The sequence below is a fragment of the Podarcis vaucheri genome (assembly GCF_965113315.1).
Source record: "Podarcis vaucheri genome assembly, chromosome: Z".
NCBI lineage: Eukaryota > Metazoa > Chordata > Lepidosauria > Squamata > Lacertidae > Podarcis > Podarcis vaucheri.
Genome location: NC_138758.1, coordinates 18,712,424 through 18,735,771, shown reverse-complemented (window position 1 = coordinate 18,735,771; position 23,348 = coordinate 18,712,424). Strand labels below are relative to the sequence as shown.

Below are 23,348 nucleotides of genomic sequence, written 5' to 3'. Positions count from 1 at the left end.
TGAGGCTCTCCGTGGGGCATACCAGGAGAGGTGGTCCCATAAGTACGATGGTCCTAGGCCGTGTGTGTTTACATGTGTGTTCCACATATAAATATATATTTTTTCAAGAGTTGTGTACCGGTATGACTGTAGACATTTTGTCATGGACCAATGGTACCAAATAGTATGGGAAATAGTATATAGAAAGAGACCCCGCACAAATGACGCTGAAACAAAACCCCACACATGCACTAAGTAGAAAAATAGAAGCATTGCCCCCCCCATGCCACCTCCCCCCCTTATCTTCCAAACCTAACACTGCATGCAACAGTAATGTCTCACAACAAATGAACTGATCAGTAGCAGACACATATTGAAAAAACAGACAATGTACGTATTTCTTGTAAACTAAGAAATCTTTAATAAAAATAATATTTAAAACAAAACTGTAGACACCTTGTGTGATTTGGGATTGGGAGAAGGAATGCCCTGGAAAATCCCAGAGGATGCAGGTACGAATAAATAATTGTTTATGCTGATGTGCTAATCAGAGCAATGCCAATCATGAAATAAAGACATATGGCGGTTCAAACACGTGGATGTCTTGGGGACCCACAGAGAACTTACAAATCTTATTGACTGCAATGTGGGGGTAGGTTGTGTGTAAGATGCCTGAATATGTGGCAAGAAAAACTGAATACTGCGCTCAGTCACAAGGGATAGGACAAGACCAGAAACTCATTCAGATGCTGTTGCACACTCACTTGATGTAGTATGGGACCTTATTGGGAGAAATTGCTCGTTCCCAGGGGACTTGGACTGAGGCTGCAAGAAAAAAATAGAAAGAGGAGATAGACAGAAAAGGCTGAAAAGCATTTTGCATGTGATTTGAATGCCCCAATTATTTACCTGCACCTACTTCTATTTTCTAATCCTCATACCTGGAAAAACACAGTTATGCAACAAAGTTTTACTCAGAATACAGTGGTACCTCGGGTTAAGTACTTAATTCATTCTGGAGGTCCTTTCTTAACCTGAAACTGTTCTTAACCTGAAGCACCACTTTAGCTAATGGGGCCTCCTTATGCTGCCGCACCGCCGGAGCATGATTTCTGTTCTCCTCCTGAAGCAAAGTTCTTAACCTGAAGCACTATTTCTGGGTTAGCGGAGTCTGTAACCTGAAGCGTATGTAACCCGAGGTACCACTGTAGACCCATTGAAATGAATGGATCTAAGTTAATCATGTTCATTAATTGCAACGGATCTACTTTTACTAGGATTTGCAAAGGATACAACCCAATATCCCTTCTTTTGGTTCCCATTTTTGCCTGTCTGGGCAAATACCTTACTAAAATATTGTTAGTGTGTGTCGTCGTTCTTCAGGGTTCAGCTCCTTTCCCAGGGTCACTAGAACAGGGACAGGGAAATATGTGGCCCTGATGATGTTGCTGGACTCCAACTCCCATCATCCTTGACCATTGGCCATAAGTTTGAGAAAGCAATAGATGGTGCAGCTATTGCAAAGGAAATGAATGCATCACATATATCACAGGCAGAATAGCTTTTAATTATGGGCAACAAACAATGGGAAACAGTGGACTGAGTGGTGCTGACAACATAGATAGACAGATAATTTATTACGGTCGGAGACCAGCTTATATGCTGACAACATCATCTTCAGCATGAGGACATTCCAGCTGATTAGTTGTGCTTTCTCTCCAGATGGTCCATTCCATTCCACTTTCCCATTCAAAATAAGCAAATATATCATTGCCAGAAGAAAACTAGCACATCAGGAAGTGGGGGCTAAACATTTTCCCCTGATGAGCTAGGGTTTTTTTTGTCTGTTTTTGTTTTTACTACTGGAGAGACCGTTTAAACATTAAAAATTGTTATCCTCAAGGCTGGCCAACGGTAAATATTTTAAAGCAATTAATTAATTATAATAACTGTATCAAGCATAAAATGTTGTCCCCACATCAGATTATTTTAGTCCCTTTGTCAAAGCTAAGGAAAGCTTTATTCAGGACTGTGGGAATGATAACTAGAAATGACAGCTACAACAGTCATAAAGGAAGTCCACAGGCAAGTTGTTGTTGTTTCTTTAAGAAAAGAAAATCTGGGCCCACTTCAAGTTTTGAAAATAAACCAAGCACATTTTAAAATCATTTAGGGGGTGAGAATTGTTTAACAAGCTTAGCAGTCTCAGAGCAAGTGAACAGGCAGCATACACATCACATGACATCAAGTTTCAGTATTCACCCAGGCTATGAAACACATGTAGTAGCACAAGCCTAGCAATGAGTCAGTCTTGGGGCAATATCCAAACCCAGCTCAAGGATCTGTGGTAGGACCACCTCAAGGACAACCTTTGTGAGCAGAGCCCTTGAAATGCAGAAATGGCAAGAATGCTTGGGTGGCAAAAGACATCAATTAGCATTAAAGATGAATAGTAGTAGTAGTAGTAGTAGTAGTAGTAGTAGTAGTAGTAGTAATGGTATCCTGACCACATGTTCTCATAATTCTATTGTCCTTTATTAATGCCTAATTACCAACTGTGTACACGTGGCCGTTGACCACAAATTTGTACCAAGTTGTCCTGTTTTTGTTGTATAGGTTTACTTTTATGAATAATAATAATAATAATAATAAAAACTGTTACAGAAATGGCACCCTGCAGTTGCAGCCTGAAATGGCACTATATATATTCTACCTCCTCAAGATTCTATCATCTCATTCAGCTGCACATGTGAAACATGCTAAAGAGAAGGGAGAACATCTCTTCCCCTCCAAAGTGACAATGCCTTCAGCTGTAGACTTTGTCTACGTACTTGAAAGGAAGTGCTGTGATCCTGGCCCAAAGTCTCGGTGGGCGTCCTGAAGGTGCTTCAGCCGGTCATTAATGGAGACCTATGCAGAGGTTGGAAATATTAAAGAAAATTGGGAGGGGGGAACATGTAGCATTTCAGCCTGTCCAGCACAGAACCCAGATGTGCCTCCTATCTTTACAGAGTAGGCTATATTCCATCCACACAAACGTCATGAGGTTTCTACACAAACACTACCCTCCACCCAGGCAAGCAAGTATAAAGTTCTACACAAATATAAAATAGGGGACATGGATTGCCACTGCTGCATGTGGAAATGACCCAGGGTTTTTAGTAGAGCATAAAGCTAATCCTGAGTCAAGAGCATGATGCAACAGCAAAAAAATGCTAATGCTATTCTAGGCTTCATCAACAAAAATATAGTGCCCTGAGCAAGGGAAGTAATAGTCCCATTCTATTCTACCTTGATCAGAGTACTGCACATGGAGTACTGCATACAGTTCTAGGCTACACAGTTTACAAATGATGGAGACAAGCCATTCACCTGCAGAACTTATAGCCAGGGCTGCTGCAATAAACAGCTGTGTAAGCCTTGGGGAGGCAGAGATGCAGGAAGGCATCAGAGGAGGGAGGGAAAGAGGCCAGTGTTGTCCACAGTATCCCTGACCATCATTCAAGGCACCCTAGGGTGCCACAGCACACTGGTTGAAAACCACTGTCTCAAAGGATGACACATGAAGGATGGAACAAGTTTTGTTTTCTCCAGAGGGTAGAATCCGAACCAATGGATTCAAATTAAATGAAAGGAGATTCTGACTAAACATCAGGGGTATCTTTCTTACAGTAAGAGCTGTTCAACAGAGGAACAGACTCCCATAAGAAGTGATGGACTTTCCTTTGGACATTCTTAAGCAGAGGCTGGATGGCCTTCTGTCATGTATGATTCCTGCATTGCAGGGGATTAGACTGGATGACCCTCAGGGCCCCTTCCAACTCTACAAGGTTCTTGTGTCCCCTCCCTCACCTGCAGCTGTTTCCAACGTGTGTTGATCTGTTCCAGGGCACGAGAGTTCTCCATGGACAGATGCACATCGGAGATAGCCAACTGATGTGCAAGGTCATTCACAAGCTTCACTGCATCTTTCATGGGGGACAGCTCCTCTTTGAACAACTGGAGATCCATCCCATCCCAAAGGAAAAAGAAGTTGGAAAGAGTCAGAAAGAAGGAGAGAGAGAAGAAGAAGAAGACAAAGAAGAAGAAAGCCAGCAACCAATGATCTTCGATTGTTTACAAATGGGTTTTAATGCTCTCAACAACACATGATGACCCAACTCATGTTGGAAGTGGTGGAAGAAAGCAATCACAGACCTCTTAAGATAGCTAGGAAGGTTGTTCCACTCACAAGTCCCTTGTGGAGCACTTTTTAAGTGCCCAACAGCTCACTGGTTGTCAGATGTTGGGAACCACAGTTCAAGGGCCTTGCTGAAGGACTGCACTTCATGGAACTGATAAAGTGGACTTTAACCCACAAAATCTTATGCCACAAATAAATTAGTTATGGTCTTAAAGTGCCACAAAATTCCTTGATTGTTTTTGGCAACCTCAGTGTCTGCCCACTCCCTCCCTCCAGGCAGCGGCGAAGCTGCATGCTCCGGCACCGGGGGAGGAGAGCAGGCAGGGGTGTAGCTGGAGCGCGTCCCGGGGGCGTGGCATGCCGCCCACGGGGACGTGGTGTGCATCCTGGGGGCGTGGCGCCCGGCGCAGTGGGGAGATGCACAGCGCGTGTCTGGGGGGCGGCCACAATGGTACCCCCCTCCCTGACGGTGCCAGGGCGGTGTGCTCCCCCACCCACCCCCATTCCTCCACCAGTGCCTCCAGGTCATACCTTGGTGGCCTGGATGTGTTCTGGCAAAGAGTCGATGAAGAGATCTCCAATGGGCTCCCATGTCTCCCTCACACTTTCAGCTTGGTTGAGGGTTGTGCTGAGCTCCTCCATGGTGCCCTTGATCTCCAGCAGTTGCTCCAAGGTCCGCTCAATGTGGCGGTGCTGGTCGACGCAGCGGGCAGTGAGCTTCTCCCACAGCTCACTAGCCACAGTGGCCTGTTTCCACACAAAACGACTGATGTTCTGGATCCGGTGTCTTGGGGAAACATCTAGAAACAGAGCAGGAAGAAGACTGAGGGCAAATGACCTGGACGTCAAGCATGAGGGTGGCAGCCCTGAGGAACTCAGAGAAGGGTAGAAGCAGAAAGGCAAACAGGTATAGGCACTTTGTATTGCAGTTAAATGTTATTAGCACAACATCACCCTGGTGTTTTGTGAGAGGGTGGTATATAAATACTTTTATGAATAAATTATAAATTGTGAAAGGGTGGGCTGGGGGCCTGCCTAAAGTTCCCTGTGCCTCTTACCTACACCCAGTGTTTCCCAAATGTGGGTCTCCAGCTGTTTTTTGGACTACAACTCCCACTATCCCTACCTATCAGGACCAGTGGTCCTGCATACTGGGAAATAAAACACTTGCAGGCATGAGCGATTCCACAACAACACACCTCTTTAACCCGGTTTTTGATACTTGAGATGTATATTTTTAGGACCCAGCTTGCTTCTGTAATTTTATGCTGTTTTAAACTGTTTTTAACATTGCATTTTAATTATCGTAGCCCACCCTGGAACCTGGGGTGAACAGCAGGTAATGAATTGTAATACCAATAGCAATACTAATACAGTGGTACCTCAGGTTACATACGCTTCAGGTTACAGACTCCGCTAACCCAGAAATAGTACCTCAGGTAAAGAACTTTGCTTCAGGATGAGAGCAGGAGGCCCCATTAGCTAAAGTGGCGCCTCAGGTTAAGAACAGTTTCAGGTTAAGAACGGACATCCAGAACAAATTAAGTACTTAACCCGAGGTACCACTGTAGTAACATCGACTCCAGTCTGGTACACCCCCCCCGCTCCAATTCTGAGCACCTGACTTCCTTAACTGCTTTCAGATGTCCCTGTCCATCCTATGTAGCTCATCACCACCATTTTAAAAGGGAATCTGTCCTTCCTGCAGCCTTCAAGACACCCATCTAGGAATGAGATTAACTTCTATTGTATCCTTCTGGAGGTCAGGAGTATATTATCCTCCAAATGCGCTCATGGAAAATTCAGGACAGGGAAGGATTATGGGATCTCTCCATGGTGACAAAGAAGGTCAGCCGGTCAGCCTGGAAGCCTAAAAGCCATGTGCCAGTGAGCTAGCATTGCCTTTTGGCTTTGGCCCAGCAGAACGAGAAGGGTCTGTTTGAAGGTGCAGCGTAAGCGGACTGAGGGGAGACAGCTAAAGTTATGTAGGACCGTAAACCTTTGCTGTCAGAATTGGAGTCCTCCACTTCTTCAAATGGATGTTGAGTGAGGAAGGCCTGAGCAGACTCCAGGACAGAGTAAATGTAGGGGCCCCGGGACTTCACCTCTTCCATAAATGCCTGTGCCAAGGAGAGAGAAGCAGGAAAGATTAAGTGAGCTGCAATGTTGTTTCCCGGGCACATAACACCACCCTCTTCCAGAACCAGGATTTAGGGTACCCTCAGGAATGTCACCCTCAGTGGGCTTCCCTCAGCCTGAAAGAGGTGGGAGTTCAAAGTGGGGTGAACTAACAATTCTCTTAGGCTGCCTTGGTTTTTTTTTTGGTACTCTGTGCAAGGTGGCAATGGTAGCATAGTTCAGAGAGGGAGGCCTCCTCCGCTGGTCTCGGGGGCCCTGGCAAATGCCCAGTGTTGCTAACCTTGCAGCACACTCAGCTGACACATGGCGTAGGACAGGGGAGCTTATGTTTCCAAAGCTCTGCCACAGATAAGGTGTCTGCTTCACCATTGCCAAAAAGAGAGGACAAAATGGATTTACATACTATAATTTACATGTACAGATGCATATTTAGAGAGGAATATTATAAAAGAGAACTAAAGTGCACCTCACCATATCAGGCAAGGCCCTTGCAATTGAAGCCCCCTGCTCTCACTTCTTGGGGTTATCTATCTTTTAATTAGACTTGGAGGAGACAGCCTTTCAATATAGAGCACTCCTTCAAATAAAATTAGGTAGATGGTGCATGGAAAGAGGGTCTTTTCCATGGTGTGCCCCTGGTTCTGGAGGGTGATTTTTTTGCAGGTCGGTTTAATTTGCAGAAGGCGACTTGAGGGCCTGTTAAGGTATAGGGCCCTCACTGCAGCCGCCCCAGCCAGCATGGCTACCAGGTGTCTGGGATGATGGGCTGTAGCCCAGCAGCATATTAAGAGTCCCACTGGATCAGACCAAAGGCCCATCTAGTCCTGCAGCCCAACAGATGCTCATGGGACGCCCACTTCAGAGGCATATTATGCCCTCTTATCCTGGTAGAGGTAGTTCGCAGACATTGTGCCTAATAACCATTAGTAGCTTTATTCTCACCCCCCCTTTAATGCCATGCTATGCCCTCTGCGGCTCCTGCCAACCTAGCAGTTCGAAAGCACGTCAAAGTGCAAGTAGATAAATAGGGACCGCTCCGGCGGGAGGGTAAACAGTGTTTCCGTGCGCTGCTCTGGTTCGCCAGAAGCGGCTTAGTCATGCTGGCCACATGACCCGGAAGCTGTACGCCGGCTCCCTCGGCCTACAAAGCGAGATGAGCGCTGCAAACCCAGAGTCGGCCACGACTGGACCTAATGGTCAGGGGTCCCTTTACCTTTACCTTATGCCCTCTGGGACACTTACCGCATGCCTCTCCTTCTCCTGCTGAACCAAGAGGACGTCCCCACGGAGTGGCAGCTGGGCGGAGAGCTCCTCATCTTTTTGGCCGAGCCAGTCTATGATCTCCTGCAAGGGAATCTGCAGCTTGCTGCTGTGGTCTGAGAAGGCTTCCAAGCGAGCCCTGAGGAAATGAAGGTGGGAAGCAGGCAAAGAAGAATGAGACCACAGAGATGGGAAGCGAAGTATTTGAAGCAGAATGCTGAGAGGGTGACAAATGAAACCATCTCGGAAGTATGTGTTTTGGATACTCAGAATTAAATCCTTCCCTTGTCCATTGGCTGATGTCACAAGTGATGTCAACGGACATCACTATGGCTATGGCTTGAGAAAAATGGCTTTCTGACCTCCCTCTTCTCCCCTCGCCCCGCATTGGCTGTGAGAGATAATTCTCCCTCACACAGCCAATGCTTGCAAAATGCAGGCTTCTTCCTTCCTCTCCCCTTCAGCTAATGTGGGATATGGAGAAAAAAACCTGCCTTTTGCAAGCACCAAGCATAGGGCTAGCAACACCCCTTGCACAGCGGTTCCTAAGCGTCCAACAGATTTTTGACAGGTGGGCAGGACAACCTGTCTGCCAGTTGTATGACATCAAAGCGACACTGTGTGATTGACAGGTAGGGTGCCCCATCTGCTTGCCAAAGTTGATTTGCAGGGTCCAGACCAGAGCCCCAACGGTTTCCCATTCTTGCACTGTCTATCCTCACCCATGGAGATTTCAACTTTGGCTTCAGTATCTGTCAGACTGGCTTCTGTAAGCCAAAGGAAAACAAGGCCCTTTGCCACGCATCTCCCAGCATCTCACCGAAGGCTGTGCGATTTCTTTTTAATCTCATTCCAGCAGAGATTCATCTCAAGAGGCATCTGTGGCCCAATGGCACCATTCAGAGGCTTTTGGCTCACACAGGCTGCTGCAGCGCCATCTTGGGCTGTTTTAACCTGAGCATAAACACAGAAAGCAGGAAACTCTATTATCAAATGAGGAGAAAAAGCACTTGGTACCTACACGGCAAGGGAGCGCAGTAAATTTTTATCCTATTGCTCCTCTTCTTTCCTTGTTGGGGAACAATTGTGTGGGAAGGGATGCACAGGAAGTGTTCTAAAAATCTATGATTAATACTGGGTGCTGCTTTATAAGAGACATTTTAGTTTATTAACCACCTGATTTTTTAGTTACCCAACCGCTTTTCTTTTGTATGTACAGGATCATGAAAAACAAGAGAAAAAAAGGGGGGAAATCATCTTTGTTTTGTTTTTGCCTCATTAACCAATTTTATTAAGCAATTTTTAAAAGCTCACAACCAAAATAAATAAATAAATAGTGTGACAGCACTTGCTGTCGTGAGTATTCATGGATGTTTGATTCTTCTTTATCAGCGGTAGTTGGGATTTTTCAATCAGTACATATTAGGGAAGGAGAATATGGTAACAGTAAACATGCACCAAATCCAATCACTATGATACAACTTGAAATAGTCATAGCTTCCCCCAAAGAATCCTGGGAGCTGTAGTTTGTTAAGTGTGCTGAGAATTGTTAGGTGACTACCTATCCTCCTGACAGAGCTACAATGCTCAGAGTAATTTAACTATCCACCCCTTTTTTCAAGGAACATGTAGTTTTCTGAATTAGGGGAATAGGGGGTTGCTTAACAACTCCCAATACCTGTAACAAACTACACTTCCCAGGATTCTTTGGGGGAAGCCATGACGCTTTAAAGTGGTGCAATACTGAATAGTGCAGATGGGGGGGGATTAGTGATGGGAAAGACACAAGACCTTGTAGAGCTACTGTCAGTCATAGAATCAAAGGACAGTAGAGTTGGAAAGGACCATGAGGGTCATCTAGTCCAACCCCCTGCAATGGAGGAGTTTCCCCTCCCCCAGGGTAATTGTATCTGCCTGGTATCAAACTGGGAACCTTTCATGTGTTGGGCGAATGTGATAACTATTACACTGTGGACATCAGAAGTGAGAAACCTTCAAAGGAGTCCGTGCCCATTCCTAGTGCAGACCCCAGCTGCATCTTCCTCTGCCTCACACCTGATGTCAGGTGTGGTGCAAGTGGGTGTTATTTTGAGGAAAAACTTTGCAGGTCTAGTTAGGTTCCCTACTCTTGGAGTAAATGGACAAAAATAATCTGGACTAGTAGGAGGACACTTTCTATGTATGTAAGTGGGATCTGCAACAGAAAGTTACAGTGTGGAGTGTTGTTATTGAGAGCCTTCCTGCACAATGCCTCCTTCTATTTGCCTTTCCCCACTAGAGCAGTTAGCATTTCAAGCCCATTGTGCCTGCTGGAGTCTCCCTCCATAACTTCCTCTCTCCACTCCTTTAAATGTTTTTTTTTAAATAGTTACAGGTAGGTAGCCGTGTTGGTCTGCTGTAGTTGAAACAAAATAAAAAATTTCCTTCCAGTAGCACCTTAGAGACCAGCTAAGTTTGTTACTGGTATGAGCTTTCGTGCGCATGCACACTTCTTCAGATACAGTGGTACTTTGGGTTAAGAACTTAATTCGTTCTGGAGGTCCATTCTTAACCTGAAACTGTTCTTAACCTGAGGCACCACTTTAGCTAATGGGGCCTCTTGCTGCCGCTGCTGCTGCGCAATTTCTGTTCTCACCCTGAAGCAAAGTTCTTAACCCGAGGTACTATTTCTGGGTTAGCGGAGTCTGTAACCTGAAGCGTCTGTGACCCAAGGTACCACTGTACACTGAAACAGATAGGTGTGGTAAACCTGCCAGTCTGATAGGTGTGGCTGATAAACCTGCCAATCACCCATTCCCACCACCCTTCTGAGTAATACCCCTCCCCACACTCCCACTATATATAAGGGTCTGGTGACTTCTGCTTCAGTGTGTCTGAAGAAGTGTGCATGCACACAAAAGCTCATACAAATAACAAACTTAGTTGGCCTCTAAGGCGCTACTGGAAGGGATTTTTTAGTGTGTGTGTGTGTGTGTGTGTGTGTGTGTGTGTGTGTAATTCTGTAAACTCTGGAGTTCCCTCTCTAGCCTCCTGATACCTCCCTCTTGGCACGAGTGGTGCCATTTTGGCTACATAGCAATCAGCACTCACACTTGACCATTGCAAATACAAGGAAATATAGTGGGGGCGAAAGGGTAAAATCACAGCTGGCTTCCTAATAAGGAACCACTAGAGGGCAGACCTTGGCTGGGCTGGTCACTCCGCTTTTGCTCTCTTCCTCCTTCTGCATCACAAGGATGGTTTTTGACTTGTCTTGTGAGGTCTACCTTTTTTTTTTTTTAAATGGACTAGAATCTTGGTTGCATACCAATAGTCTTTTCATGGCAGGAAAGCATAGCCTAGATCTCTTAATACCTAAGGCATAGCTATTGGGCTTAAGTGATTCCAAGCATACAAATTTATTTAGGATGCAAGAAATACTTTACTAGATTGACCAAGCTCTGCACAATACAACATTCCTTGCAAGAATCCAAGCAACCACAGATAGAGAACATCCCTACATTAGCAGTGCAATGACAGTCCACAATCTAACAGAAAATTTTCCCTACTCTTTTAAACTTCCGAGGGTTAAATCCCCTCCTCCAACCAACTATGCCAAAGTTGGAGAACCTCTGGTTTGCTGGTCAAACTTGAACCGTCAGGGGTTCAAATTTGGCCCACAAACCATGGCCACCTGGCTCCTCACACAATAGCATATCAGGAGCATTAAAGTGTACCCCTAATTGTGTATTGGGGCAAGGGAAAGCAGGCTTCTGCTGATTGCAAGGAGAGCCAAAGCCTGCTTGGGAACCACTGTACAGTGGTACCTCTGGTTACGTACTTAATTTGTTCCGGAGGTCTGTTCTTAACCTGAAACTGTTCTTAACCTGAGGTACCACTTTAGCTCATGGGGCCTCCTGCTGCCGCCGCACCACTGGAGCACGATTTCTATTCTCATCCTGAAGCAAAGTTCTTAACCTGATGTACTATTTCTGGGTTAGTGGAGTCTGTAACCTGAAACGTATATAACCTGAAGCGTATGTAACCCCAGGTACCACTATACAAGGGATTTGGGCTGGTAGACAGGATATCACAGCATCATGTGGCTGGTGATATCCAATCTGATATCCAATCAGTTTCCTGCTTGGCAGGGGGTTGGACTCGATGGCCCTTGTGGTCTCTTCCAACTCTATGATTCTATGATTCTATGATTCTATGGTGATGTCCATCTGATCCTGTTGACCTGCAGGGATGGAGCCAGATAAGGATCTGGTCCATAGAGTCAAAAAGGTTCCCCACACCTGAACTGGGCAATGGGATAACATGTGCTATCTCCCAATGTCATCAGTGAGAGCTTTCCATTTATTCTGAACAAGAGGCATCAGGCGGGTGCATTTCAACTGGCAGGGACAAGGGTGAAAACTCACTCCTCTGAGTCCTGGTCCTGTTTCCAAACAACAGCAGCAGCAGCAGTTACACTGCACTCAATTACATTATAAAAGCCACTTAAGAGTCTAGCCCTGTGCCATCTTAAAAGACTAACATAGTGCAGGACTTTGAGGCTCAGACATCATGGCCAGACGACTTTTCTCTTCCTCTCCCCACCCCCACCCCCATTTTGATTAACTTCCAGCCTGAAGAAGAGTTAAGAAAACTCAGAAGTTGCTTTCTGTTTGGTGGCATTTTAATCAATACTGTACGTAGGACCAGTGCTTTTTCTTTTCTTTCTAAAAAAATGTTTAGGGGTACTCTCATTTCCCTACTCATATTGAAATACTTCTCCTCAATGAGGCCAAACTTAGATTTACAAAATGTTTGGGGGTATGCATACCCCTGTGTCCCCCCAGAAAAGCACTGCATAGGACCCCTCCAGACAGCACATTTAATCAGCTTTCATCCTGATTTGCTTGCACGAAGCTTATGCAGAAGTTAGTTTATATCTGGTCTTTATTGAGCATTCATCCTGATCTGGTTGTGGGTTGTTGACTCTGCTCCCTGTTAATTAGGGTTGCACTGTTGTTTCAGTGGATGTTTTCCTGTACAAAGTGCACACTGCTTACATATTTTTTAAAAAATACTGAGGGCTTTAGAAATGACTTTAACAAAGTAAGTAAATGAATAAGACTACTGAAGCATCTGAAACTGAGGCAAAGGAAAAAATGGAACATACTTCTGACATTTAAAAAGAGAACAGATACGCTTGTTCTATTTTAAGAGAGCAAGGATTCTGGATAGCAATAACAAATACAAAATAATGAATCACTCCCACAAGTGGCATGACTCTTCCATCCTTCTTCAAATGAAACTATAAAAAGACTTCATATGTTTCCTTAAAAATACCCCCAAAATATGTTTTCTTAATTAGATGTCTTTGCGACATATGAATTATTTTTGATACCCAAAATATGTATTTCATGACTAAGCAAAATGGTATGATCAAGGTCTCAAGCAGATATAAAAGCATTTTGTTTCTTTTGGTATGTGCCCAATGCAAACTGGAACTGCAGAGATGTACAGGTACAACAACACATTGGTGTTGTTTTTCTTTGCAATGATTCAAAAATCCAAAAGTGTTATAATAAATAAAACTTACAGCAGTGAATTAATAGTCATCATGCATAACCAATCTGCTATTGGTTGCATGAGCATCCAAATGATGTTGGTGACTTTGGTGATGAAGACCTGCCAGAGTCCCTCTTCTCTTTCTAAATGGTCACCAGTTAACATTTAATGTGTGACACATAAAAGCAGCAACAAAATGTTGCAGCGTGAATTGCTCCTGTTCAGGATACTCCAAGCCACCCCCTCATTCCAAACAACCCATTAGGATTCTGTAACCACTCTCAATCCTCACTGAGCTGTTTTTTAGGTTCCACCCTTGGGTTCCTCCCATTTTTTTGTACTTCTGTAAAACTTGGTGATCCCCAAGTCCAAGCCTGCTAAGATGTTCTGTGTGTGTTTGTGTATGCATGGATGTATTTATGCCTGCATGTGCACACACCATTTTAGCTATACAAACAGACACATGGAAAGCCTGAATATCAGAAATAGTAATACCCGAGTGGGATCTGCAACAAAATGCTGCAGTGTAGAGTGCTCCTTGTTTAGCGTTCCATTTACTCCACAAAATCCTATACCCCTCCAGTTTTCATTCCCACCCTTAACGGTCAGCCTTCCAAGCCACTGGGCATTCTCAGTTTTTCTTGGACTTGGGATGTTTGGCGGATCTCCCTCTTAGGATTTTATTTGCTAAATATTTTTTGTGCACTTACAAACCCAAACCTGCTGATGTTCTGTACATGGGGTGATGCTGTTTTGGCTATTTAAGGACTGGAAATAGCTAATGCTATATATATCTGCTATTTAAAACAACGACAACTGTGGGTGCCATCTGTTTGAGTTTCCTAGATTTGTACAACTGCTATTAGTATTTTGAGTGCAGTTATCAATTTGCTGTTCAATCTTTTCCCTCCATTGCACTTTCCTTTCCGCCCCTCACCCCATAAACCACTTAAGATTAATTTCCTTCTCCGTGGGAAAGCTAAATAGAATCAAGCCACTAATCTGGCCTCCCAGGTAAAAGACATTGTGCTACCAACACAAAATGTACATTTCCAGTAGTAAAATCAAGTCCAGGACAAAATCCTGCACAAACAACACACACAGTTGCTCAGGATCAATACGTGCTTAAAGGTGGGCCGATGAAGCTGCACACAAGCTGAGATTTGAGTCAGCAAGTGTCAGGACTGGGAGACTCACATTCAAACCCAGCGTGCATGGGCCTGGTACCAAAATGGGGGATTTTTTTGGGTACTCGGGCACCCAGGGTACCAGGAAGTTGTCACCTATGTCTCTTGGCTTAACACACTTCACAGGGGTTGTTGCGGTGAAGAATTAAGGGCTTTATTTGGGAACAGAGTATACCACCTTGATCTCCTGGGAGTATAGGAAATTAAGGTAAAAGGTAAAGGTACCCCTGCCCGTACGGGCCAGTCGTGACCGACTCTGGGGTTGCGCGCCCATCTCACTTAAGAGGCCGGGGGCCAGCGCTGTCCGGAGACACTTCCGGGTCATGTGGCCAGCGTGACGAAGCTGCTCTGGCGAGCCGGCACCAGCGCAGCACACGGAAACGCCGTTTACCTTCCCACTATAAAGCGGTACCTATTTATCTATTTGCACTTAATTGTGCTTTCAAACTGCTAGGTGGGCAGGAGCTGGGACTGAACGGCGGGAGCTCACCCCGCCGCGGGGATTCGAACCGCCGACCATATGATCGGCAAGTCCTAGGCACTGAGGTTTTACCCACAGCGCCACCCGCGTCCCAGGTGGGAGTATAGGAAATTGCCTTATGCCAAATCAGACTCATTGATCCATGTATCTCAGTATTGCCCAAACTGACTGGCAGTGGCTGTCCAGGGTTTCAGATAAGTGTCTCTTCCAGCCTTACATCTGTACATGCCAGGGATTGAACCTGTGACCTTCTGTATACAAAGCAGATGCCCTTCTACTGAGTTATGGCCCTTCCTTGCAAAAACCAGTATAAATCTGCAACTAAAAAAACAACCAGCATCCTCTGTGACATTGCATGGAGCAGCTTCTTGGATAATTCCTGGACATGTGCAATGAGAATTGCAGTCCATGAGCCCTTGCAGAGGTGCTCAAGGTGGCTTAAAAAAAGCAAGAATGACTCAACCATTAAAATATAAACCATCAAACTTAACATCAGGAAGAAAAAACACACACCAAGAAAACACAAAACAAAACACAAAGTGAAGCATCCATCATCAATACACTAAGGCAGTGACAGAATCAAGGGTCTCCCCATTGATGATGGGGCTGCTGTTTGTAATGATTTTGGATTATAGGTTCCCAGGACTCATCCCATGAATTGGGAGTCTTGGGTGCAGCCCTGAAAAATACAAAGCAATTCTGAAGGCAGAAGTGTTTCTGAATTTGTATAGAATGCATTACTCTTGATGCCGAATAACCACAGCCGGATCTCAGTACAGCTGGAGTGACATGATTAATTGATCATAGTCATAGATTAATAAAAATTGATAAACACAAAGTAATTAGCATAATAAGGGTATGGAAAGATTCACATAAAAGCAATTCTTACTTCACCGTCTTGTGTTCAAATTTGTATTGAGGATAGACTTCAACTACTTTTTTAAAGTAACTTAGGAAAAGTTACTTAAATTGTTAGATATTACAGTTCCCAGAGGGTGTTCCAGGTTCCCCTCTCTGAGCAATTTATACAAAATGTGTTATATATAACATCACAAACCACAGATTCCATCTCTCCAATTCAACAGGGACAAATAAAATCATTAAATGGAATTTTCTTAAACCAGCCAATTAGCAAGGCAAGGGGCAGAGTATTAAAAATGGAGAAGCATAAATTTGTGTATTAAAATGAACGAGCATGCATTTGTAAACAGTTAACGTTTGCAAGTGCAAAACTCTGGTAATCCCATAATTTTGGATATCGCTTAAGAAGAGTAGAGAGCAAAATTTAGCCTCTGCAGTTTTCAGATGGTGCAAAATCTAAGTCCGTTAGCCTCTAGGTAACAGGGAGAAGGGTTATAATTACCCAAAGAGATACATCAGGTGGGTTTTCCTAGGTACAGACAGAGTAGAAACTGGCAACTCAGAGGTAGCTTTTGTTAGAACAGACATGGATTCCAGTAGTGCCTAGTGTAAGGTTACCAGATTTTTTTCAATGAATCCAGGGACACTTTTCAACTTCAATGGATTTTGTATGGGGAGTGATTTGTAAATCTGGGGACTGTCCCCGGGAAATGGGGACATCTGGTAACCTTAGCCTAGTGGGGTAGGAGGTTGCAGTAATTGCTCGGGGGGGGGCAGACTCTCATCATACTGGACAGGTATGGGGTAGAGCTTGATGGGCAAAGGAGATGAAGCCAAACTCAACAGGACTGCACATAAACATGCCTCTCCTAGCAATTTAACCAAATAGTAAGTTTTATTAGATTACAGATTTTAGTGTGGCAAGAGTTCGGGGGGGGGGGCAGACTGTCCCTTTGCTTCTGGCTCCTCATTACTTCCATCTGTCTAGTGTCCCTGAGAAGGAAGCTATAATCAGCGGAGTAGCATGGGTTGCCAGAGCCCGGGGCAAGGAAAGTATGCTTGGCACCGCCCTCTGATAGGCTGGAACAAAGGGGCAATAGCTCGGTGACCTACCCAAGTGGCAGCAGTGGCACCCCGTGAGTGTCAATAACAGCAGTGAGCAGTATATGGGGGGAGGTTGTTGTTGTTGTTGTTGAGGAGCGGGTATCTTTCTAAAGCTCATGCAGAGGGCACCTAAGCAACAGGCCGTCACTCCAATTCACTCCTCAGTCCTTCCTTCATGATAATTGGAAGATATTCTGTGTGAGCGGGGGGGGGGGGAGGTGCACGCTATTTTTTTAAAAAAATTATTATCTTATTTTTTCTTTTTGGAATGTTGTGCCCCTAAGAATTTTGCGCCCAGGCAATTGCCCCTATGGCTCACCCATAAAAAGGTTAAAAAAAGGGTAAAGGACCCCAGGACTGTTGTCCAGCCAAAAGCAACTATGAGGTTGTGGTGCTCATCTAGCTTTCAGGCCGAGGGAGCCAGAGTTTGTCCACAACAGCTTTCCAAGTCATGGGACCAGTCTGACTAAACTGCTTCTGGTGCAACAGGACACTGTGAAAGAAAGCAGAGCACATGGAAACACCGTTTACCTTCCCACTGTAGCGGTACCTATTTGTCTACTAGCACTGGTATGCTTTCGAACTGCTAGGTTGGCAAGAACTGGGATCAGATGCCTCAACAGAGCAATGGGAGTTCACCTCATCACAGGGATTCGAGCCGCTAACCTTCTGACTGAGAAGCCCAAGAGGCTCAATGGTTTAGACCACAGCACCACCTACCCATGCTACACCACTGGCTATAATCCAGGAATTGTATATCAAACCTTGAAACCTGGCTATCTTAGCTTCTCATTTGAAAAGTAAATGCCCAATAAATGCACAGCCTGCTGTGGGCTATTTTGGCCAACTATTTATCTGCAGCATTTATCGGGGGATGTATTGAGCAGTTAGCTTAAAGGCCAGGAATCACTGGGTCAGGCTTGGGGAAACACTGGCCCGAGGGTGAGATGCAAGCCCTACAGCATCTTTCCATCTGCTCATGATGCCAGCTAGAGAGGGAGGAAAGATTCATTTCTGTTCGCATTAAAATGGGAATATTGCACTTTCTGAAACAATACTGCCCTCTGGGAGGAATATAAATGTAATGATAATAATGATAAGTGGACTGGAATGCAGCCATCCTTTGAAATCTGCATTTCTCCAAACTTTGTGATACAGTTCTGCAAGCCAAGTTATGTGTACAAATGAAGTAAGAGAAAATAACATGAAAAATGTGTCTGAAGACAAAAGTGCACACAGAAATGTGTGTATTCTTATGTTGAAAGGGACTTTAAAAGAAAAAAGTCATACTGATGTAGAAATGTGGGGAGCTAAAGACTGGAAAAATGAAGAATTGAAAAAACACACACAAAATGGCCAGATTTGCCCATCCCTATTCTTCTCCATCCCCTTCACGGATCACTGCCTTGCCGTGGCGAAGGGGCTTGAATAACTCAGAGAAGCTATGAACTACGCCGAGCAGGGCACCCAAGATGAACAGGTCATAGTGGAGAGTTTTGCACCCAAGATGGACAGGTCATAGTGGAGAGTTTTGACCAAACGTGATCCACCTGGAGCAGGAACCGCCAAGCCATTCCAGTATCCCTGCCAAGAAAACTCCATGGACAAAGACTAAGCAACAACAACATTGTTGTTCCATGGTTCCATGGACTCTCCTCGAGTCTGCATCACACCCTCCTCCAAAGTCTTGTCACGATGTTTGCCTCTTATGCCACTGAATCAACACCACAAGCCTTCCCATCACGGCTTGGAACACCTGGAGATCTGGTTTCAAATCCCTCCTCAGCCACACAGTAGGGTGACCTTGGTGCAGTCTCTGTTTCTCAACTTTAACCAACCTTGCATATTTGTCATTAGGATGAAAAGGAGAGAACATACGTTCACCACCCAAAGTTCCTTGGAGGAGAGGCAGGATGCAGACATCAATTGACTAGATTTATTAAATAACTAGAAGCCTCAGATCTGTTGCTATTGGGAATTCTAAAAAACCAAACATGAGGTGCAGTTTGGAAATTCAGTTGCATCCAAACATAGATGAAAACCTGCTACTTGATCTCAGGAACCGTCATGCAAAATTTGAATGTGTTATCTTAAGAGGTGTCCAAATGCATACCGGACAAACAATTTTCCAAATGTTATAGTGGAACAGTAATACTTCTACTGTTGTTGCTGCTGCTACTATTGCTACTACCTCCCTCCAATATACCACCTGCAGAGGAACTGTCTTATGCATGCAAGCCCTTAAGCCTGGTTTTGCAAAATGGTATTGTGAATTGACATGTGTTGCTGATGGGTTATCTTTTTCCTTCTTTGAGCTTTTATTAAAAGCCAATAAACTTTGCATAAAAAGTTCAAAGCAAGGTCACAAGAAAGTCCCACCAAGTCCAACAGAGTTTACTCCCAGGAAGGTATGTACAGTGGTGCCCCGCAAGACGAATGCCTCGCAAGACGGAAAACTCACTAGACGAAAGAGTTTTCCGTTTTGGAGGTGCTTCGCAAAACGAATCTCCTATGGGCTTGCTTCGCAAGACGAAAAGGTCTTGCGAGTTCCTGCAGTTTTTTTCCCCTCCCCCCTTTTTCTAAGCCGCTAAGCCGCTTATCAGCTGATCCGATCAGCAGATAAGCCGCTAAAAGCCGCTAATAGCGCTAATCCTTCAATGGGCTTGCTTTGCAAGACGAAAAAACCGCTAGACGAAGAGAATCACAGAACGGATTCTTTTCGTCTTGTGAGGCACCACTGTACAGGTCTGCAGTCTCACTATGGAATAATGTTTACAGTGACACCTCAGGTTAAGTACTTAATTCGTTCCGGAGGTCCATTCTTAACCTGAAATTGTTCTTAACCTGAAGCACCACTTTAGCTAATGGGGCCTCTCGCTGCTGCCGCGCCGCCGGAGCACAATTTCTGTTCTCATCCTGAAGCAATGTTCTTAACCCGAGGTACTATTTCTGGGTTAGCAGAGTCTGTAACCTGAAGTGTATGTAACCTGAAGTGTATGTAACCTGAGGTACTACTGTACTTAGATAGAAGTCCCACTGTGTTACTCCCCAGAAAATGGTGAACTGGATTGCAGGTGGCATTATCTGTTAAGCTCACTGCTGCGGAACAAATTTCCTTGATGGAGAAACCCACATGCTTTGAGACTGACTTATTTAAATTAGAATTTCATCTTAGTGGTCCTGCCTCTTTCCTATTGTTGGTGTCCTTCCCCCTGATTACTTAATACCAGAGGTGGGAACCATTTTCAGCCCGAGGGTCACATGTCCTAGAGGGGAAGATTCTAGAGGCGAAAGTGGGCAGAGTATTGAAACTCTTATCTATGTGCACAAGGCTATATATTCCAAGTCGTGAAAAAATCAGAAGTTTCTATAAACACACATACGTAACACTCCATCCAGGGAAACAAAAGGCTTAAGCACACTGTGCTGGCTGGGGGACGACAGAAGCTATAGTCCGAAACATCTGTAAGGTGCAAGACAGTGGACCTAGGACCTTCTGCATGGAATGCAAAAGTGCTCTACCACCTAGATATGTCACTTCCCTGCACATAGAAAACTAGCATGTCAAGGAGAAGGTTAGGGTTCAGCCCATATAGGGGCAGGCTGTTGCCTTCATGTTCTGATGATGGGCCTCAATAAAGCATCTGGCTGGTTGGCTGGCCACCATGGACTCTGGAAGAAAACAAGGACCCCTTGGCCTTGCTCTTCTTCATTTCCATAACAAAATGGAGCCTCCAAGTATATATACTGCATACCTTAAAGACAGATAATGGAGACGTGGATTTCAGGGACATGGTTTTTCCGCCCCATCAAGAGCTGCATGTGAGCTTCCCAGTGGCACTTGGCCAAGTTTTGCTGGAAGGAGGGAGCTGTGAGGCTACCAACAGGTTCTCCAGCCCTGGTCTAGATGGATCTTGGCATTCAACAACTAACTCTCATACACACACAGAGCAGCTTCCACTTTTTGCAACCCGCTGCTGACATTTTCACTAAAAAAAAAACACCACTGTGACTTTATTTGTGCTGGCCATAGTTTCTCTCTCTGACTAATTAGCCATTAGTCCTCCAAAGCGATGTAGCATTTACTGCCTTCCATTAGAAGGCATCAACCCCAAGGGCTCCAGGAATAGCATACTCAAGCATCATAATGCTCTCAGCAGAAGGGCACCCTAAGGGAGCATTGTTGTTGGGGAGGGCAAAGACTACTCAGCAGCAATATTCCATGGTCTGTTAGAGAAGGAACGGAAAAAAACCTGGTGTGTGGCTGGGTGAATTCCCCAGGAAAATCTCTTTTAACACAGATTTGCTTGTAAAAAATCCATGCATAATTACAGTGTCCCCTTGTTTTAATAAATCCACAGGATGGCTTAGGAATTATATGGAAGAAATTCAAGTGTTAAGCATCGCATCTGGCAAACTAATTCTTAATATTTTGAGTCTTAAAAGATTTTACTGAAGAAACCCTTTAATATTTTGATTGCTTTACTTAAAAAAAGAAGAAGAGCTGTGCTAAACAGAATCTCATTTCAACTGGAAAACTTTGCAAATCTGCAATACCCAGTTAAACATTCTGGGAAGCACCAATTCTGAAAGAGTGCAAAATTACGCACCTGTGCTAGGGAGCACATTGCAAGTACAGCAGGAGCACATGCACACACACACACACACACACACACACACCCAAAACAGTGCAAAGGAAACTTAAAAAGATGAGCATTATAAATCATTCATGCCACAGCTGCTGCATCTCACGATGCCTTCACACTGGGAAGATGGTGCCTTTTCATGCGCCGATTCTCACAGTGCTAAAGTAGGTTAGCCTTGCTCTGTCAGCCAGGAAGAACGCTTCAAGTTGGAAACCCTAAGTCCAGGAGGGGAAACCCCAGGGGAATCTGGGGTTCTTTTAGAGCAGCAGCTTGCAATAGAGTCACAACAGAAGACAACTCCACAGGGTGCTGCCACGTGGAGCCGAAAGACAGCCCAAGCGTGCAAAGCTTGCAAGAGAAGTTCACAACACACCAAGTGCCAAAATGTGAAATACACCTGCCCATACACAGACACAGAGTTAGACATCCCGAACCTGAAACAAAATCTTCTGGGATGGGGGAATCAGTTGTCTCCAGCTCAGCATCAAAACTCCAGCTGCTCTCTACTGCAGGGATGTCAGACTGGCTAATTCACTCCCACTCTGCCCAGATGCATGTGAACTGCTTTATTTTTAGATCCATGCCTGCACTCTGCCTTTGCAGACAGCTCTCCCTTACCTGGGCAGACGCGAGGATCCCCAGAGGGTCTCCTTGGTAGCTCCATGGGAGAGCATGTGTTGTCGACTGCCAGCCCTACCAAAGCCATCCAAAAGGGAGATAAAGGAGGGAACAGGGAAAGCAGGCAGGAAAGGGAGGGAGGTGCAGGAAGGAGTGGTTTGCTACCATCTCTTTGCTGACCCCCTAGGAATCTTGCAGGGGGGTGGCAGCAACAGCCACTGTTCAGGCTGTGAATTGCAGCTTTGTCCATATGGAATTCCAACACCCTCCAAACCACTTGATTCTCTGGCTGGGGTGGAAGCAGCTGCCTGCGTGAGAGGGAGGCTGAATGTCACGGGCAACGTCCTGCCCTCCCAGAGTGGACTTGACTTGTGACAGTCACACTCAACTGCAGTAAAAGGGTCGAAAGAGAATAGTCACCTTGCTATATGGATGACCCGGTGTTGGCCATGGCTGTCAGATTCTTTCTCCTTGCCCTCAATGCTTACCCTTGTAGAACTCAGTAGGGAGCAAAATTAAGACTCGTAGGTTCTGCCTGTCACTGTCTCTTGTCTCTACCTATTGTTGGTATCCTTGCCTTCTGCCCCACCAGTTCAAAGGGGCACCACCCACCAATGCCATGGAGTCTGTTGTCTGATGGGAACTGCTGTGAAAACCGGTGTGGAGGAAAGATCCCTCTTTGGAGATTGAAGGGATGGGACCAGGCCTTCCCTGTCTGCCAGTCTTCCTTACAGACCAAACATGCTTCCTGACTGTCCCTATTTCCAGGTGGGATTCAATCACATACCAGCAAATCCAGGCTTCACAATCAACATTGTTTCACACTTGCATAATAATTTCACATAACCCACCACAGCAAACCTTTATCCTTTTTGCAATAAAGGAATTGGCAGGAAAATGTGTAGGATAATCAGGATGGGGTGGGGAGGGGGAAGGGGAAGGAAGATGTCCTTTTTATTATGCATTAATGATGTCGTTCTCATAATGTTATTGGGGCAGTTGTAGATGGCTGCGCTTTCTAAACTGTTTGTGTCTGCAACAGTTCCTGTACGAACATATTGCTTTGTTTCCAATCAGTGCATGTTCTGTAGCTTCCTGATGAAATCCTGCAATTTTTCATATCACAAGGGTTCCTCTGGACTGTCAGGATTTTGCAGGAGGAATTTGATCATCTACCAGCAGTAGCGGAGCTTCATGCTCCGGCCCTGGGCGACAGAGAGCAGGCGGGGGTGGGGCTGGCGTGGGTCCTGGGGGTGTGGCGCACCACCTGCGGGGGCGGGGTGCCTAGCATTGGGGGGGGGGGAGCTGTGATGGCACCCTGGGGATCACGCTGCCAGGGGTGGTGCACT

The 23,348-nt window shown here is 45.2% G+C and overlaps 1 protein-coding gene across 8 annotated transcripts in view; it reads right to left on the bottom strand.

Annotated features, from left to right (window-relative positions):
- Positions 1–23,348, bottom strand: part of DRP2 (dystrophin related protein 2) — a 58,105-nt gene that overhangs the window by 24,186 nt on the left and 10,571 nt on the right. For 6 of the 8 annotated variants that reach the window (XM_082208343.1, XM_082208342.1, XM_082208345.1 and 3 more), the window contains 7 exons: positions 8,382–8,515; positions 7,544–7,700; positions 6,162–6,282; positions 4,694–4,962; positions 3,832–3,978; positions 2,811–2,889; positions 744–804 (listed from right to left, as the gene is read on the bottom strand). In XM_082208343.1, the coding sequence (XP_082064469.1) occupies positions 744–804; positions 2,811–2,889; positions 3,832–3,978; positions 4,694–4,962; positions 6,162–6,282; positions 7,544–7,700; positions 8,382–8,515 (968 nt within the window). Of the gene's footprint in view, positions 1–743; positions 805–2,810; positions 2,890–3,831; positions 3,979–4,693; positions 4,963–6,161; positions 6,283–7,543; positions 7,701–8,381; positions 8,516–21,815; positions 21,837–21,999; positions 22,138–23,348 lie in introns of those variants that run through there. The other 2 variants (XM_082208347.1, XM_082208346.1) reach the window with 2 other exon arrangements.